Source organism: Leptosomus discolor, chromosome 2 (genome assembly GCF_034619465.1).
Source record: "Leptosomus discolor isolate bLepDis1 chromosome 2, bLepDis1.hap2, whole genome shotgun sequence".
In the NCBI taxonomy this organism is placed as follows: Eukaryota; Metazoa; Chordata; class Aves; order Leptosomiformes; family Leptosomidae; genus Leptosomus; species Leptosomus discolor.
The window spans coordinates 36,846,828-36,866,935 of NC_141392.1; the positions used below are offsets into that span (position 1 = coordinate 36,846,828).

General features: G+C 46.8%; 2 protein-coding genes across 2 annotated transcripts in view; one reads left to right on the forward strand and one right to left on the reverse strand.

Moving 5' to 3' along the window:
• MAP4K3 (mitogen-activated protein kinase kinase kinase kinase 3) overlaps positions 1 to 8,917 on the reverse strand; it is an 83,975-nt gene extending 75,058 nt beyond the window's left edge. Inside the window, exon 1 of the mRNA XM_086482321.1 lies at positions 8,807 to 8,917. Coding sequence (XP_086338447.1) covers positions 8,807 to 8,917 — 111 coding nt within the window. The remainder of the gene's footprint in view (positions 1 to 8,806) is intronic.
• An 885-nt stretch (positions 8,918 to 9,802) lies between these two features.
• Positions 9,803 to 16,690, forward strand: TMEM178A (transmembrane protein 178A). Its single transcript, XM_086460391.1, is given in 6 exon segments — positions 9,803 to 9,926; positions 14,143 to 14,256; positions 15,080 to 15,205; positions 16,448 to 16,492; positions 16,495 to 16,566; positions 16,569 to 16,690. Coding segments are annotated over 6 exon segments (603 nt in total).
• Positions 16,691 to 20,108: the final 3,418 nt, after the last annotated feature.

Sequence of the window (20,108 nt, forward strand, 5' to 3'; positions counted from 1 at the left end):
AAAAAAGGGCCAGAAATCACAGAATGTAATGAAGCAGATAGGTGCCCATATTTTAAGCTGCTAACCGTCTCATTTAAGTCACTTTAGGAGCTCAAGGGCTCGCACCTTTTATTGACTGGACATGAGACTCACCAAACACTATAAGGTATTGAGTCTTGACATAGCAGGTTGAGAGCTGGTTCTGGTACTGCAAGTGGAGGGAAAAAAAAATCCCCTAAGACTCTACAACATAGCCAGTAATACAGTCTGGAAATAAATGCAGTGTGTGTTCCTATGTTTAGAGAGCTACCCAGGTCATTCCTAGCACAGTCAATCTGAAACCTCTCACTGCTCCTTGATGTGGCAATGCTGTTCTGCAATACTGGGAGTACTGGTATTTGCCAATAATATGCAGGCAGGTGGTTATGTATAGATCCACAGAAATCAAATAAAAATCAAAGAACAGTTCAAAACCTGATAAACAGACTGTGGAAAGATCAGTTAAAAAATGAATTTTCTTTGGCTGCCTTCCCTGTAAGTCATAATTTGCCTACCCCACTGATGGCAGCAGAGTCTCCACTCATCACTTTATGGTGGAACAAAGATACTAAAGACATTACACATTACTAACAGCAAAAATAGGAGTTCCTTTTATCTGTGCCAGAGAATGGAGACAACACATGAGAAAGTGGCACCACTGAAGCATAAGCTAGGATTTTTATTCCTTATTTCTTTTCCCAACACATTATTTGCATAGCAAGAATCAAACACAGAGGCAAGATGTTCATGAATCAAAGTTCAGCATTTTTTAACCTCCAAGATTAACAAGAAAAATTACTGAAGCTTTAACTGAGATCATCGGGGAGTCTTGTTAATACTTAGAGACCTGTTTTGGGGCAACTTGTGCAGGAAGATAATCAATGAGACACAACTGTAGTCAATACAAGTAAGGAGATCCTGCATGCAGTTGGGATGTGCAAGCTAAGCTGGAAAAATTTCACAGGCTTCAGGGACATTGCTAGTCCAACAAAAAATGGTTGGTAACGTTTAATTTAATTTTATTTTTAACAATACTGTGTCCAGCTGTCAAGAATTTGTTTCTCCAACTATGGCTCCATAGGTCTCTATGCTCTGCAGAGTGTTACGGCAACTAAAGCCAAAAAAGGAGGTGGGTAGGAGCTAGTGACAATTTCGGAACAAAACTAATTAAAATATGTGAGGATACTCATCATAAAGTCTTACGGGATGGTGATGCCAAAAAACTATCAATAGTAGACAGGCAAATCTCTAGACACACCTGGAGCAGGACATGTAAAATCCCAGCCAAAAGAGCAGAGTTTGAACAGCAGGTAGCCTTGCCAAACCTGTACTCTCCACACCTCACAGCTGATTCGGCCCCCTCCCATCACAAAGGGATTTCTTCTTTAATGTCATATTCTCACAAGAACCGTTAAGAATTGTGGGCAGGACAGAATAAAGGTTGTGTCTTTACACCTTCACCTTAGGCATTGCTTCCTTTCTTCAACATCAGAGGCAGTGGGACTCTGGCCAGCTGGTCCATTCTCTGGACCAGTATCAGCCGCAGCTCACGAAAGCCAGAAAGGAGGAACAAAATCTGATTTAATGCAAGCTGCCAATGCCTTCAAGAACAGCACACTACCAACGCCTTAAGGGCATAAACTGTCACTTAAGAAAACATGACTTGAAGTCGACCATCTGAATAAGTTATCACTTTGCATTCTTTCCCATTTGGGTTTTTAGCACTGAAGGTGTTGTCACAAGTAAGAATATCAATTGTCTTTGTTAATCTTGCTATTAAAAAAAAATTAAAAAAGAGATCATTCTGATTGTAGTGACACAAGGGTTTCTTGCAGAGGATGAAGATTAGGTACCCCTGACAGTTTTATGAGATCTCCTCACATACCTTTGAAATCATCAGTTGTGAAACAATTCCTTGCCTAAGGAAGGCAGAGAGAAGAACAGTACTCTTCCAGAGATCTAGACTGCCGTATCTGGGGAGGAGTTTAAAAAAAAAAAAATCCACCAACTGCTAAGTCAGGCTGGAGAAGCACTACCTAATTAAACAGGAAATAATTACTAGTGTCTCTGTGACAACAGTAGGATATCAGATCAAAATGTCAGAGAAAATCTGCCCACTAGAATTAAAAGCTAGAAAAATCCAGGTTTTGTTGTTATTGCAAAATACAAAAAAAAAAAAAAAATCCATTAACCACAATGCCCCACAATTGGAAAAATCTTATTACTCTGAAATAGAGAAGGAAAGAGCAATAAACTGGGGCAGTACTCAGGTTCTATTTGGGAAACACCAGCCAAGCAAAAGATGTGCCTGATGTGAGTCCGAAAAGAAAAGGAGAGGAAAGAAGAAAAGAAGGAAGAAAGCTAGTATTTAGCACTTCCCTTTAATATATGCCACAATAGCAGACTCATGAAAAGGAGAGGTCTGTGCAGCTGAACCAGTATAGACACAAAATCCAAGGGCCAAGGAGGTAAATCTCTTGCCAATTTTATATTTGTTTTTCGACTGGAAAGTGTATAATATAAAACTATACACACAAATATAAAGTTGTAATGGGTCTGCCTGAGATGCAGCCCTCACCGTGCTGTGCAGTGGTAGCTAGATAAAACACCAGTGTTTTGACTACTGCTGAGCTGGGCTCACACAGCACCAAGGCTGCTTCCCCAACATTTCCCCAGCAGGCTGGGGGTGGGTAAAAACTTGGGAGGGATATAGCCAGGACAGCTGACCCAGACCGTCCAAAGGGATATTCCATACCACATGACGTCTGCTCAGCAATATAAGCTGGGGAAAACAGGAAGAAGGGGGGCACGCTCGTTTCGCGTTTGTTGTCCAGAGCAACCGCTACATGTACCGGAGCCCTACTTCCCAGGAAGTGGCTGGACATCACCTGCTGATGGGAAGTAGAGAATAAGACCTTTTGTTTTGCTTTTGCTTCCGTGCGTGGCTTTTGCTTCATTAAACTGTCTTTATCTGACCCATGTGCCCGTTGTTATATTTTCTCTCCCCTGTCCAGCTGAGGGGGTGAGAGTGATAGAGTGGCTTTGGTGGGTACCTGGCATCTGGCCAGGACCAAACCACCACAAAAGTGTATAACGCTGTGACAAAAACTAGGCCAAAAAGCAAAGTCTAAGGCAGTAACGACAGTGTGCTGCTCATTTTGATTACTTCCTATGTGAATTGTAGTACAAAATGCAGACAAATGACTTCTAAACAAGTTGCTACTTCGTGGGATAACTGGCCCCAGGGCACAGACAGGCTTCCTGACCCACGTTAGCTCTGTTCTTCAGGAAAAGGCACACAAACAGCTTCCCAACCCCCTTGCTTCCAGCCTTATGGTCTTCTCTCAAACCCACATGACCCCTCCCAGGAGCTGATTCAACTCTCCAAGCCAGCAGAAATCCACCTGCCTCCCTTGATTTGGGTTAGTTTTCTGCCAGGTTAGCTAACCACACTAGCCCAGCCATCACGCTGAGCACCAGAGCTCACGCGAGGTAAGCAGCAAGGCAGCCAGCACAGGGTAGGGAATCGCCCCTCTCGGGCAACAGTGAGCTGCTACATCAGTTCAGCCCATCCGATGAAGTCAACAGCTGTTAATTAATAGGAATTGAACTACTAAGATTTATGCTAAAAATAATTAGGTTCCACATTCTGGTGGGAGGTGTGATACCAAAATGCAACAGAGCTACCATTTTAGAAAGCAAGGCTTTGATAAAGGTGATGTTAAACACAAAGATCTGAAACGAAGGCAAACAAAAATCCCTATTCAAGGCATAGATTATTGTTTAAGGAAACCACAATCACACAAACTGAGCCTTGTAGTACTTACTCAGCACAGTAAAAACAGGATGGGAAAATATCCACCCGTCTCTGCCTGCCTCACAAGCTGCAAAAGACAACAAAAGCTGAAACACAGAGCCTTCAAAGCATAGACATTTATTCCTAGCAAAGTCAAAAGCAGCTTCAACGGCTCTAAGGTCATTCAAGAAGAAAGGAAGACTAAAATACCTATAAAAAAGCACACAACTCAAAGGCACAGCGTCAAAATTTCAGAAGCAGCAAAGCTGTAGAAGAATTGATGCCCTACTGAATCACCCCAGGAAAGAGGAGCAAGGGCACAGACGTGGAGAGAAGAGTTTTGTGCTTAGGACTCTGCAAAATGGAAGACTCCTCAGGTTCATCTGCTCTGGACACATCCTCTTCCAGCAGCACACAGGAGCGCTATCAGAAACAAGACTCAGAAACAAAGTTGACAGCAGAAAGCAGTGGCAGTCACCAGGTGTTCCCCAGAGACACCCACAGAATCTGAGAGTTTCAGTGTGAAGCAGTTGAGCTGGTAGATAACATGACTTCCCTCACCAAAACCAACTCCCATGCCAAAGGGCTGGGGAGCAGAAAATCAGTCTTTTTCTTTTTTAAAAACAAGACCTCAAGCAAAGCACTCCCTGCCAAGTTCTGTGTCTCCACTCATTAACTAGCTGATACCATAAATGACAAAAAGAACTGAAATAAGTCAGTCAAGGTATAACAGATCCCTTGGCGGGATCTCACTAATTACCACAACTATTTGAATTCCAGTAAAAAGGAAAGTAAAAGAAATGCCTTTCTTTTAATAGATGCTGAAAGTCTTTGGAAGGGTGCACTCACACTAGATGCATTCATTCACCTTGCAGACAGCAAATGAAATTCAACCTTCATTAAACCGAAACAAGGACTTTTTTTTTCCCAAGATATGTTGTGATATAAATTAATTGCACAAACAAAAGAAATGGATGTAAAATTGCCTCAGAATATACTTCAAATCTATGTACAGTTACCACCAAACCCAAAGGTATTAAGATGGGGGCAAACAAGAAAATTATTAATATGGTCGCTGTCAGAATACCACATGCAGCACTTGTAACCCCAAACCCTGAAAGAATGGTGTAAATTACAGAGGGTCTGGGATCAGGCACAATCAGAATGGCAATTTCATACCAAGAGACATAAAAGTCTTTCTAAATGAGAGATGGAATAAACACAGAGCAAACAAAATTAAGCAACCACCTCACTAAACTCTAGGAATATTTCCTGCAACTGAGCAGGACAGGACAGTGTTTCTTTTTGACAACCAAAAAAACATAACTCCTCTTTTACACTTTGCTGGCCACCCTATACAATGTAATTTTTTGCAATAGTGAAATACACAAACACAAAAGACAGAAGTTATTTGTGCGACAGCAAAACTAGTTTTCATCCTTTCTAATAGGTGTCATTTTGGATGAGAAAATTTGACAGAAACAGAAGGTGAAATTCAAGAATTTCCCTGACATATAACTGCAATCAGAAAGGCAATTTTGCTATCAGTCTCTAAACTAGACTTTATATGAAGCTACACTACCTCACAAGAACATTTACTGAGACACAGAAAACAAAACCATGCAAACAAAAAGGTGATTCGCAACACTCAAGAATATTCAACTCCAAATAAACACTATCAGCAGGTGGTCTGTGTTGTTACAGACATCAACCATCCAACAAAGTAGTAACTTGATTTCATCATTAACTTTAGCTGCCTTGAGAGGAGACATCTCTGAACAAGGGAACGGATTTTAAGTCCTGCGTTTTACTTAAAACTCCTAATAAAAATTTTGCAATATTACAGTGATTTAGCTATCTATTGTGGCAACACAGCTTTACTGAAAAAACACTTAAAACCCCAAACATCATCTCTCTTTCAGGCCCTCACTGAGAACAGTGTTATGTCCAGTGTTTACATCCCCAGGACACATCAAGAACTAAGCAACCCAGATGAAAGTTCATCTCCTCCAACAAACCTGCACTGGTGAGGCTTAACAGAGACACATCACTGTTGACTGGGCATAGCTGATACAGAGCTAAAGGCGTGAACAAGTTACTCATTACCTTTCTTGTGATGCATTCATCATCATCTACTCCAAGGCCACTCTGAAAGCTGAGCTTGGCTGGGAGGGCAGACAATGACGAAAATATTTGTTCTAGGCCAAAAATCCCTACTCGCGGTGCACTAGCACCTTTCCAGGTACCAGTTAAGCTGCAGGGCTCATAGCACCAGGATCGTATCAATCTGACCTATATCCTCATTCCGTTCAAGTCTCCGCAGTTCAGTCCGCACCACAGGCTCCTATATCAAATTCAAAAATCTTCAGAGTAGAGACTCTGCCTATATTTTTTTTTTTAATATTTTAATATAATTTATTCTTTAAAACAAACCAAATAATTAACCCATGCTCTGTTGTAGCTCAGTTCAACTGAAACGGAGCAAGGAACTGGATGCCAGTCTGCTCTGCTTTCAGCTCCTCAATGCTTTGCCAGGAAAGCAGGTTATAGAAAGGTCAGCTTTTAGCAAGAATGTCAACATAACAAGACTGTCATCTTATTAAGGCAATAATCCCTACCTACTAACAGCAGAAACACCTCCCTACATGGCTCTCCCTGCTAAGGGGCGAAACCTACAATTTACAAAGAACAGTTTGAAGCTGCACAAGTATGTCCAGTGCTTGGATCCACTCTGCTGAAATCTCACCATTGATAAGCACCATTGTCACACAGCTGATTTCAACTTCACACAATTATTTCATCAACCACAAAGTTCACCTAGAGATGACAGGATGAAGCAAATGAAAGAGGCTTTATAAAATCCCTCACAAATTTAAGATAAAGCCCTAGTAAGCTCATGTGTAGATGACACTTAAGACTATATTACTTCCTCTTTGTCACATTAAAAGTAAACAGCTTTTATTATTATTTTTGGGCTTCATGCTCCACCTTGAAGACACCTTGGGCAAGACCTTGCCTCTATATGAAACAGGTAATAGCCCATTCAGGAAAAAAGCATGTCTAATATTCCCTACACTGTCCACAGCCTAATCAGAAAGTACTTACCTCTCTCATCTAGAAGAGATGAACAATTCTAATACTAGCCTAGTGTGTTCTGGTCCTGATATATCACCTTCTATCTCAGCTGTCATAGGCAGCAGATTGTAAACACAAACAAATCTACTCTGAGGGAGGAGAGAAATTCTGTGCCTCAAACAAAAAAAAGTCACAAGCAGTGCCAAACACCAGCCACTCACAGAGCACAGAACTGAAAGCTACTGCAATATTAAGTACAACAATGATCAAAGAAACCTTGACAAATCCAACAAAACTTAACAGGTTTCGGATGCATAAGGGTATCGCAAATGTAAATATTCTTCGGTTGGATGTAACGTCCTTAAAATTAAACCATAAACACAGGTGACTTGGCTAATTCACATCCATCAAAATCACGCACAGAGCACTGAAAAAAAATACAATTGATAAGATACCGGAGTCAATATGCCAGTTAAAAACTGCAACAGAAATAGAGCTGAGCACATCAAGATAACAAAAAAAAAACAGAGCATAAGGCAAGTAGACTTAGATAATTAAAACACAAATAAAGAAAGCTGGCAATATGAGAAAAACAACACAAAAAACTCTTTCAATTAAACAATTAATAAAGCAGGGAGTTAGCACACTAAGAGTGCAGTAAGAAGAGGATTTAGGTCCTGAAACTTTCACAACATTTAAGTGAGCCGAGATTAAACCAAAATCTCCCCAACTCAAACAAGGCTTCATTCTCAGCACATTCACTTAAGAGTCAAGGGCAGCATTAGCGCTAGTTTTGTGCACCTCAAATTGCTGAATGGCTCTAAATGTTTCCCTATAGCGCTGCCTACCAATACAAGTTTTCTTAAACATACATACCCACCCTGGGATGACAAACCCAGACCAGAAGACACTTGGAAAGCACACCGTTGAAGTGATGCTTTCAAAGGGCTGCACATGACAAACTTCAACTCTTCCCTCTGCTCCGCCACCAGACAGGAACGGGTAACAACCACTGTCATCCTACCCGAGGGATAGGCTGCCGCATCCCATCAGGCAAGAATTTAGCCGGACACACAAATAATAATATATGCTGCAGAGCAGAAAAAAACCCGTCAAAGTACACTATAAAGCCCAAAAAGTCAAACTTATGTTCGGCTGCTATTGCTTTAGCTTTCCTTTTCCTGTTTCTGAAGTTAGGACAGGATCGTGAAAGACCCTGACGCCTTTCCTGACTCCTCAGTTTACCCTCCGACTGGTCAGCCTCACGTTTTACAAAGACGCGAGCACAAAACCACGGTTCTTCCACTCAAGACAGCAACGAGAGCAGTAGCCGGAATGGACAGCCCTGCTCATCTTCAAGCACAGACTTTAGTGGCATTTGGGCTGGAAACGAGTGACTAAGCGTGCGCTTCCCGCACACCCACAGCCCCCGCCTCAGTCTGGAGGGATGCTGACCCCCAGGCTCCGTCCGGCACACAGACGCCCGAGCCGGTACCCAGCAGCGACAAGAAGCATCTCCTGGGGCGGCTCCACGGCCGCAGGAAGCCGGCAGAGCGCCGCGGTCTCGTACCGCAGGCAGGGCCCAGCCGGCCTCAAGCTCCGAGGCGGCCCCCGGGGGTCACCCCGTCACACGGACCGGCCAAGCCAAACCAGACCGGGCGCCCACCCGTCCCTCACCAGGACTGAGGCCGGTACGACGGCGCAGACCACCCGAGAGGAGGGGCCGGGGGACGACCTCGCCGCTCGCAACGGCAGGAGCCCCCTCAGGGCGGAGGGGGGGGAGCGCCGCTTGGCAACGTAAGCCCCCTCAGATTTTTGACGGGGGGGTGGGTGACACAGTTGCTTGGCAACAGAACCCACCAGCGGGGGGGCAGGAAGAGACGAGACCTCCCCGCAGGACCGCGGTGCTGCGCCTACCTTGTAGACGTCGCCGTAGGTGCCGCTGCCGATGCGCTGGATGAGCTCGAAATCCTCCTGAGGGTTGCGCCGGGACAGGTCGCACACCCGCCCACCGCCTCCGCCGCTCATGGTGCCGGGGGAAGGCCCCGCGCGGCCGCAGCCCCCCAGTCCGGGGGAGGAAACCCGACACCGAAACCCTCACCACCTCCCCCCGGCCCACTCCGGCAACATGGCGGCGCGCCTCCGCATCGCGCAGGCGCAAACGGCACCGCCCCGCCTAGCTCCCCGGCAGCGACCCTTGCGCTTGCGCGGCCGGCATCTAGTGGGGTCGCCTTTCCCGCGCATGTACTTGCCGGGGTGGTGGGTTCCGCTGCTCGTCAGAACGCTGCCCGCTCGCACTCCAGAGCTCTCAGAGTCCTCTCCAGGGTCCCGGCGCGCTGGAGCTACTGGCGGCGACACTCGACAGCGACCGCTGGTATGAGGCCGACCCGCGGCTGTGGTCCCTGCTGCTCCGCCGCTACCCGCCCCCCCCCTGCCGCCTCCAGGCCGCGCCCGCCGGGCTATGGCGGAGCTGCTGCCACTTGAGCACCGATTTGCTCCTCGAGAGCGTCCTCCGCAGGGGTGAGTGGCGCTGCCGGGTCGGGGGCCCCTCGAGTTCAGCTCCTGGGCGTGCAGCTGGGGACCCAAAAAGCCAGCCTCGTGCCCGTTCACCCCCTAAAAGACAGCACCTGAGGGCGCAGCCGGCACCCCCCGGAGGTAGCGCTTTGGCTCGGGAACGTGATCCATCCCCGGAGCTCACAAATGCAGCTGAGGACCAGCAAATTCCCCGGCCCCTGTGCATGCAGCTAGGGGCCCATGCAAGACCGGCAGCGCAAGGACACCCCCCCCCGACACCACACCCCCCCCCCCCCCCCCCCCCGCTGTCCCCATGCACCGGGGACGACCACTCCTCTCCCCCGGTGCCCGGCCCCTGGTCTCAAGCTTGGGACAGGGCGCTTCCCTACACCTCGGTGCATGGGAACCCGGTGCTCCCTGCCCCAGTGTGCAGAACTGGGAACCCGCAACCCAGCAGCGCCCAGTTGCTTGGAGCCCCCGGTGCCAGCTCCTGCGGGAGCTCCTGGAGCCCTTGCCGGCTCTTGTATGGTATCTGTCCTTCCCCAGCAGGGCATGAGAACTACGCGTCATGGATGTCCCCACATCTGCACCATGTTGTGCACCTGCCAGTCCCCTGCACCACTGGCACAGCATCCATGCACACTCATCCAACACGCCCTGGCTGGGCAATGTCTTCCCCCTTATCTGCAGGACTGTTTCCTCTTATTTTGTGACTTTTTAGTGTGCTATACATCCTCCCACAGGATAAAGTGTGCATTCCCTCTTCTCTTACACCAGCTTCCACTCCCATCTTGTACATGAGTTTCTGGCATGGAGGAGGCATGTGGGTGCTTGCCTCTGTCTCTGGCCGTGCACCCCACCCTTTCTGTGTGGGGAACAAGCACCAGATGGCTGTGGGAACCCTTCTCCCCCGATACGCAATGCCTGGAGTGTGGCTCTGCAGTTCATGGGTCTCAGGGCACCTCTTGGGCTCTGTGCTGGTGAACCAGGTGTAGCTTTTCCCACCATGCTCCTGCCAGTTCTGATGTGTGAAATAAAAAGATGAGGGGAGAATTTGGGCACAAAGATGCACAATCTGCTTGCCACCCCTGCCTGCCTTCTCAAGGATGTTGGCATGGGGGACCCTCCTCTCTTCTTAGAAGGTGCATGGGGATGGGGAGCTGGGTGTGGCCTCATTTCAATGTGTGATGATCAGAGCAGAGAGGAGCTGAGGCAGTTGAGTTCTGGCAGGTGCAGCATTGCTGGCTATGAAGTTGCATGGTGTCTGTCAGTGCATTTGTCCCTCCAGCTGCCCTGGGTTGTGAATCCCTGCCCTTGGCTTCATTTTTACGACTTTTGATCTTGCAAGTAAAACAGTCTTAAACCTGCTACAATTGGATCCAGGCTGCTGTGATTTTTCCTGGCAATGTGACCGAGGTTTTTTGGGCGTGCTGTGGTGCTTTCTGCTGTGGAAGAGCCAGGACAGGCAGCAGGCATAGATTAACTGGACAGGGCTGCTGCAGATGCTCCGAGAGCAGATTCAAGGGGACTGGGCTCTGTGACAAGTTCGGAAGTAGCAGCAGCTCTGAATGAGTTTTCAAAGGAAATTCCAGGGAGTTTGAGCTCAGTCCAGAAAGGCTAATAACCTCATCGCCCGCCTACTTTTGCCTCTCAGTCTTCATTTTTATCTCATTAGAGGGGAAATGGGTTATAATTGTTCCCATGTTATGTCCTTGCCAAGTTCTGCTTGGGTAAAAATAAATAGTTATGAATGAAGCAAGCACAGTTATTTCCCCCCCTTAAATCCTGCTTTCTATTCACAGCAGCTGCCTGTGCTTCTGCTGTTCTTGTAAAAACACCCACAGGTTTCTCCAGGAGTGTCTGTGTCCCTTCTCCCTGCTCAGAGACAGATGGAGCTGAGAGATGTGCTGTCCACTACCATCTGAAACAGGTCAGATCAAATGGATATTGGGCATAATTTGCTTCCCCAAGCTTTGGGGCAATTTCTCCCACTTTCTCTTTTCCTCCTGTTCCTTAAATGTGGCTATGGTAGGACAGTCATAGGTAGGACATATGCTGCAGGGAGGAGGCAGTTCTCTTCAGCACGGCTTAGAAAGGTCCATGAATTCAATTAAACTGCATTTAGGTGTTAAACATTTTTGTGACAGTTCAGCCTTGCTTTGAGAGTTCTTCTGCTGATGGTGGGGATTTGCTGCGGCAGTTGACTGCTGCACCTCCAGGGATCACGAGCACCAGCTGTAGTCAGTGGCAATCCACAGCCACAGAAAATACCTTGCTGAGGCTGGATGTGTTGTTATTTCCAGCTGTGTCCACAACACATACATTTTCCTCTACAGCCATAAATCCTGGCCACTGCTTGAATTGTGAGTGCTGGCTCCTTGGCTGATGTACATTGACAGGCTCCACCTGGGTCCAGCTGGATGACACCAATGCCGTTTGCTGTGGTTGGAGACCTCTTCCCACCCCTCCAGCATCTTTCCATGTGAGAAGAAAGGGCGAGGCACTGCATCTGCTGGTGCTGCGGAGGAAAGGCGTGGCCTAGGGCCAGCCTGTCCCTTTCGCTTATGGGACTATGTCCTGGTTTGGCAGGGATAGAATCATAGGGCAGCCATGCTAGGCAGGCTCAAGCCAGCCAGGGCAGCTGACCTGAGTTAGCTACAGGTGTAGCCCATACCATAATGTCATGGTCATTATAAAGGGAGGAGGTTTGCTGATGGAGCTCCTATACAGTTATTACTGCTGGAGTTCCTCCTCCTCTTCTTCTTCTGCTGAGGACTGCTCTGGTAACAGCATATTCATTTGGCTAAGTATTTTCTATTTGTACTGGTGGTGGTTTCATTAAATCTGTTGTACTTCCACCTATGGGTCCTCTCTCTTTTTTTCCTGATTCCTCTCCCTGACTGATGAGGGGGATATATATCTATATCTATATAGATATAGATATATATATATGGTATATATCATCAGGTGATAGAGTGACTGTTACATTTAGCCCTGGGTACAGGCTAAGCATAGACAGACTGGAGCCACTGTGAGAGTGTGAGTGTCCTTACAGGGGCCACAGAGTACCTGCTTGAGCCTGGTGGGGTCAGACATGGTGGCAGGCAAGTGTCTTCTGGAGTGCTAAAGGCTGCCTTGGTCAGGGGAAGAGCTGTGGTTTGTGTCAGTGCCAGAGCAGATTGGTTGTGGTTGTAGGCTGTGCCCCAAAGAAAGCACATGAAGGAAAGTTTAAATTTAGGGGACCCAATTGGCTCCAGATGCGAGAGGCCCATGCACACAAGTCCCACACTGATATACTCCTGTGGCAGTCACTCCTGATGTCCAGGAAGAAGAACTAAGCCTCTAATTTTAGGGTTGACTCTAGGAGGGTAAAAAAGCATCACTGCAGCCTGGACGTTTCCCCACTCTCCTCAAACATGAGGCTTTTACGTTGTACTTCACAGAAGAAAGAAAATAGATCTTTCCAGCATGATGTCAATGGTCTGAAGACTGGGCTTCTTCCATGCTTTCTTCCTGCCTCCCCAGAGCAGCTGTCCTTGGTGCCTCCTCACTGCAGCCAACATCTCTTGGGTACCACTTCCTTGCAGCATCTTATGTTGACTCCCGTCTGTTCTGGGATGCCTTTTGCTGTTTGCTCCCCATTCAGCTGAGCAAGCCCAGCTCCACCCTCCCAGACGCCCAGCACCCTGGCTCAAGGAGGGGCACCCAAGCAGGATAATACCATTTGCCCTGCATGCCTAGTTTATCTGTAAGCAGCTGCACAGCCTGAAACTGCCTTTTAAAGCAGCCACCTCTATGGTGTCATGATGAGGAGCAAGCAGTGCCAGTGACAGCTCATGCTGGCATTTGCTCCATGAAGAATGCGGAAGGCAAAAAGGCTTTTTTTCGGGGAAATGGTGCCCCAGGGCAGTGATGGCTGCAGGGGAGAGGTAGGGTATGTCTCTGTGGTGTTTGCCAGATGGTGGCCTTTGGAGATACCAATCAGTGGTGCATTATGTGGCAACTGGAATCCAGCCAGACCCCTATACTGCTTTTTCCTTTTTTATTTTTTCCTTCCCTCCCATCTTGCAAAAAATAAAGCTTGTGTGAGGTCCGCCCTGTCTCCTCCATCCTTCCCTCTCCCCTGCAAGTTTTGTGGCTCAGCCAGTGCTGCTACCAGCCAGCACAGGCTGCTTGGGAGAAGATTGTGATAGCCAGTTGCCAGCAGGCAGGGTTCCTGCCTGCAATTTTGCATTAGTCAGAGACTTGTTTCTCCTGTACAGGCCTTTTCTGGGAAGGTTTTTTATTTGCCAGGAGAGGCATGACTATAGCACAAGAGGAAAAATACTGATTGCCTCTGCTCAGCAGCCCAGTAGTAAGCATTTCCCCTATGTTTCTACATCTCTGTGTGGAAATACTCATATGTGTCTTTCAGAGAGAAGCAGTGTCCCTTTGGAAGGGGCAAGGGGGAGGGAAGAACTTGAGCTTCTATGTAATAGATAAAGTTTTATGAGTGCTGCTGGCCATTGGTGGTCTCTGGAGGTTCTAGGATACAGGGGCTGGAGAAGCTGGGCAGAAATGATTACTGAGACGAGAAAGGGTGGGCAGGAGTCAAGCAGATGGTAAAAGGATGGGGAGGAGGAGGGCATAGTGACAAGGACTAGCTGCAGGAAAGGGGGTTAATTTGCAGCACTGGGAGTAGAGACTGGTGCTGGTTTTGGTTACCTGGTATGGGAATGCCTCATCTTCCTCTCCGGCAGGCATCGCTCAGAGATGCAGTGCTATCAAGTACCGCTTTTCCCAGCTGGTATGCTTGTGCAACATCCCCTTCAACCCAACAAAGATGATCCATCAGGACGAATGGCATCTGCTCTGTAAGTGTTCAGCATGGCTCACTCCTTCCTGGCAAGATCTGTGGCTCATCCTCTCCCTTTCACGTGAAAAACGCAGCAATGAAACACTAGTTTGCAAAGGAGGGGGCTGAGGAGGCCCCATGGGGGCCCAGCCGTCAGCAATTTTCACTCTCACTTTTACTTGCAGGCTGCTATGGTCAGTCCAGGAAAGTGTGAACACCACACACAAGGGTTTTTAAATTTGTTGGATGTCACCTGCTCTTAGCCAGCTTTCACAGCCCTATCACTTCTGCCCTTGCCTCTCCAGGGGTCTGCAGACACCAATTTGAAAACTTGTGTTCTGATGTCACTGGAAAAGCTCCAGCAGGAGAGATGTCAGAAGCTAACAACAGAAGCCATGTGCTAGAAGCATTATGGCAGAACCTGTCTGCATGGACACTCCCTGACATTTAGAAACTGGAGCACTTCTGTCCATCCAAATTACTTTAAATTTAAACTCTGGAAGGAAATAGAGAACAAAGAGTGTATTATGATGTCTCTGCATAAAAGCATGCTGCACCCACATCCTGAAGGTCATATGGCTGAAGCTGTACGATTACATGGTTCATGTGATAGTGGGAAGTTTATAGCACAACTATGAAACTGCTAGTTTGTAGCAGCCTTGCTCCAGTATCACTTTCTGCTTACAGGTACTCGTAGGTCAGGGATGACTCCTACTGTGGGTCTGCCTGGCATGGGCCAGCTGCACTCGTGGCTATTTCTAGGTGTCCCTCCACTTCCTCCTGCAGTGGAAGGCTTGTCCATAGTAACATCTGCTCTTAATTCTTAGGTTTGGTGGTAACAGACTTGAGAAGGGTCATGGCTGGATTCTTGGGCATGGCTGCAGCTGCTCTTCTCTGCAGATGCATCGTGGCAGCAGTCAGCTTCTTTTGGGAGGAAGGCCTCACCCAGCACGTATCAGGTCTGCTGTTCTGACAACAAGTGATGAGTCATTTTAGCAGGCTAATTACGGATAAAGGCTTCACTAGGTTTCCCTTAGGTAGGCAAGGTGCACTGCCAGTAAGCGGAGCATGTCTTTCCTTCTGATCTCCAGTTACTGTGCCTTGCATGAAGTGAGTTGCTTATACAAGTGGAATAACCAATAATTAGAAACAAAAAGCCTGTGAAAAATGCTCTAGGCCTCATGCAGCAGCAGGAAAGGACAACGGGGCTAAACCAACCACTTGTTATGTACAAAGCAATCTCTCCTACAGAACAGAATGGTTCCTTGCTGCAATTTGTAGTTCTTGATGGTGGGCTAAATGTTTCTTATAACGCTGAAGTAGGAAAGAGGAATACCTTAAAGAAAAAAAACAACATGCCTTAGTCATAAAATTAGGAGTTGTTTAGAGGGGGAGGAATGGTAAAATCTGTGAACACCAAGCTAGCATGACTTTGAGCCATCCAAACTCACGAGGCTAAGCACACCTCCTTCTCTTGTGCCAGAGGAAGTCCTTTGATTTGAGCAGCTGTAATGCACAGCACAACCATATTTTTTAATAAATTTGGAAAGCACAAGCATGAGGAAAGGCTAACTTAGCTGCTTAATGAAAAACACACCGTAATGAAAAACACTTGAGGAAAAGGGACCCAACAGAAACCCTAGGCTGTGAGAAGGGTGTTGGCAGAGAGCTGGGGAGTGATTTAACCTGAATGGTTCCTCTGCAGAGGTATGTGGAAGGCCACCCATGGAGGCAGGTTACCTGCTCAATAACCTCCATATCACACTACACGCAGCACATGCAAAACCGTTTCCCCTGGCTGCTCTGAGGCATGCAGCAGGCTCTGCTGCTGCAAAGGGGATTCATCATCACAACACCAGCTTGCATGATGTGATTGCATCCCGTGTGTCAGATCTGATCACAGATGGAGGCTTTGGCTACCTTGCTCTGTTTGAAGGGCAGGCAGGACTTAAGTCACAGAGGAGACTCTCTTATTCTTAAAAGTAGCAAGCAAGAAGTTTGCTGGATGCAATTCACAGCAACAGAGTTAGGGCTTAGCCTTGCATAACTGGGTAATACCCGAAAACATTACGAATGCTGGTAATTATCACCTGTGTGCTACTCAAGATAACTTATACCGATAAAGTTGGGTGCAAGTTATTTGATTAGTAAGACCTAACATTTATTTTGTTATTCACACTATGCTACATGTCAAAATAACAATGCAATTATTTTCTTTACAGGAATATTTTGCACTATATCTCTGTGCAGTTATGCGTATCATATGGCCTAAACCACCTCCTGACATTTGTCTATAATCTTCCCAATGATATAGAACAGAGATACAGCTGGTATTTTGTGCTTGGTGCAGTCTGGGATTTACAGTAGCAGCTGGGTGTCTTTGCACAGCTTACCTGTTTGTTAGCAGGGGCAACATTTTGCAGCTGAAGTCCACCACAGGCTCCCCTGTATGACTGCCCACTAGTCACCAGCAACCTACAGTGATGGCTGAACAGTGTTTTTCAGGACATACTCAAAGAAGAAGTGAAGGGAAAACTAAGCTCAGGATTCCAAGCACAAAAGTCTGATTCCTCAAAATCTGACTGTTGCGTTTTACTGGTTCAGCAAGCTGTTCTCCCATGCTGCCCGGCAGAGAGATTTGAAAAGGAGACAGCTCTCAGATGACAGAGATGTCTCAGGATCAGATGCTTCAGTTCAGCATGCCGAGTCCATGCAGAGGAACATATTTGCATTAGAAGGTAAAAGGGGGAGGAAAGTTGCTGTAAGAATTAAGGGCTTTTTCTATTTTTCAAGGATCTGTACATGAAGAAATTAAGGAAAAGTAACGGTTGCCAAATGACTCCTAGTCAGGATTATACCTGCTCCCCAGGGCATCATCTGTAATGTTTTAATTCAGCACCTTCTTCACTTGACCCTAAAGGAAGTCTTTGCATCCCTCTCCTCCCAAAATGCCGTAACAGACCTTTTTCTTTTAAATCAGTGTGTATCTCCATCTCTTTGTGTATCCTTTGTACATGAAGTTCCCACCGTAATTTGTAAGTAACCGAGATTTCCATTCTGAGCACCCAAGCTGCGCTGTGAGAAGGATTAAATTACTCCTGTCCATTCCTGGATGGTCTCTTGGTTATAACACATTTGTCAAGCTACAGTATCTGCTGTAAAACACCTGCTTCTGTCAAAAGCATTTGTTTGAAATGTAACTTCACAGTTTGGAAATGGTGTCTCTTGCAAGGCAGAGAAAGGTCGTAAACCAGAACGGCCATAGCCTGGACAGTGCTTGCATAAAACATCCCTATGGGGCAGTGCAGCATGCTGGAGTTAGAGCTCCAGAGAACCTCTCCTGCTTGGGCCAAGAAGCCACCCATAGCAACAGAGGGATGGAGAGATGCTAGAAGAGGGGAGGCTTTGCATTTTCCAGATGACACCACCACACTAATCTATCAGACAGCACTCAAACTGACAGAGCCAGTCCCCACAACTAAGAGACTTATGTGCTATGTTGATGCATTTTTCACAGCTTGTCCAAAGCTAAAATCCTCTGCCATCACCTGAAAACCAGTGTTGCCCTTGATGCATGGCATCCGTACATTCATTGCCAGAGCTGTGTTTTACACCTGCTGGGCACAGTGAAAGAGTTGGCCATGCCCCTGGAAGGTCCCCCAGACTGCCTCGCAGAGGGCACAGGCTCTGTGAGGAACGGAGAAGAGCAATCTGAGAAGGTGGATGGTACGAGATGAACACGAAAGGGAATGATGGGTGGAAAGGGTCAGATACAGAGTATTGTGAGTGGGCTGGGAAGAGAAGAAGGAACATGTGAGAGAAGGGTTGGTTGAAGGGTAAAGGAATGGGAGAGGAAGGAAGGGGAGGTGAGAGGCAAGGGTGGTGTAACAGAGAAGTATTGCCTTAATGCAGTAACCATCAATTAAATGACAGCCTAGAAAGTCAGTGCCAAATTAGGCTAAGAAACAGAATCAAACAAAGTAGACTAAAACCCAACAGATCAATTAAATGCCTGGAAGCAATGGCAGGAGAAACCAGCACCAGCTCTAAGCACAGCTTTAGGGCCAGGCTTCCCTGCATTTCTTGCTTGGCTTCACCACTGAGCACAGAGCAGTGTTCCTCAGCAGTTAGGTCCTGTTGGAGTCAGCTCATACCTGTTTACATAGTTGTCTTCTCATACACAGATCAAGGCAGAAATACTCTCTTCAGATGGTTTATACATCTAATATAACACCAAGAAGGTTAAACTCGGTTCCATCTTGCGTGAAAAGCACAAATAGCCATGAGGGAGGCTGGAGGCCACCAGAGGCCCCTTCCCACAGGCATGACAACTGTATTGAAATGACACCGCAGCATTCTATAAGACTCCACAAGGGGCTCCACAAGCAGTTATAAACAAGAGTAAGTTTTAGCCTCTTGAAATACAATTAGCCTTAAGATTAAAGTCTCTTCCCTCCCCCAGCCGAAGTACCTTGTCGGAATCAAGGAAAAAAAAAAAAAAAAAACCAAAGAAAGCCACCCCCTGCTCCCCCCGCAAACCGCAGACACGCTACTAATCATATCTTTGTACTAATCACGGCAGAGTAACACAGTGCATGAGTCCATCCCAGCTTGCCAAGTTGCAAATGCTTGTCCAAAATACAAAATAGCATCTGAAAACAATCTGTAGTAATTCTTTATAAAAATACTTCACTGTTAGCTCAGCAGCCATGGGAAAGCCTTGAATTAAACTATCCCTCCCCCCCCCCCCCCCCCCCAATACCTTTTGCTTAGAATAAAAGAACTGCTAAGACCTCTCTCTTTTCAGGAAAATTTTTCTATATGCTTCTTTGCAGGTAGAAGTCACTTCTAATTACTCATCCACTTGGCAAGTTTTTCCATCTTCCACACTATGGCCTTGGAGTAACATTACTAAGTGAAGAAAAGCGTTATTTTTGATAGACCACATTTGGTTTTGCAGTTCTGCAAATGAAGTCTTTCTCTCCCAAAGAAACTCCTCCCAATACTGAGAGGCTTTGCCTAAACAAGGATTTGAGGCCTCTTGTCTCATTAAAATATTTTACAGTAAAACCATTTGAAAAACTAGTAGGCATCTTCCACCTCTCCTAAAAACCGAAGAGAGAAAAACAGCACCTTAGCACCTCCAAAGAAAGCGAGGAGAGCTAACAAGCGGTACAGGGTTCGTTTGGATCAGCGGGGTTTCACCGGATCATAGCCGTGCTGCTTTTCAAGGTGTCACGGTTTGAGGCTGGGCCGACCACTAATGAATGACAGACGCTCTCTACTAACCCCTCTCCCCTCCCAAAAGGGAAAAGGAGAGAGAACAAGGGAGAGAGACTTTACGGTTTGGGAAGGAAAACTAAAACAGCTTTAATGGAACAATAACAATAAAAGAAAAGATAAATAATAAGAATAAGGAAAATAATGAAATATATACAATATGTACAAATATATACAAAACCAATACCGAACCAAACTCCCCCCACCCTGATGACAATACGTCACCACCACACCGCAGGGCTGGCACTGGGGCAGTCCCAGGCTGGACTCAGCAGCAGACAGGGATGGGATACAGGTGCTGGACTCAGGCACTGGATTCAGGGATGCACGGATCAGTCCTCCTCAGATGTCGGCCATCGAAGAAGGGAGGAAGAGACGAAGAGAGCGAGACCCTCATGATCTCTGAGCTTTATACTGAATATGACGTATATGGGATGGAATACTCTGTTGGTCAGGTTTGGGTCACCTGTCCAGTTCGCTCCTCCCTGTAGGTGTGACCCTTTTCACTCCTGGCACCCCAACATGGAGTACAAGATTCAGCAGTGACCTTGGTCGCCATAAGAACAAGTATAAGCAAGGGCCTCTCTGCAC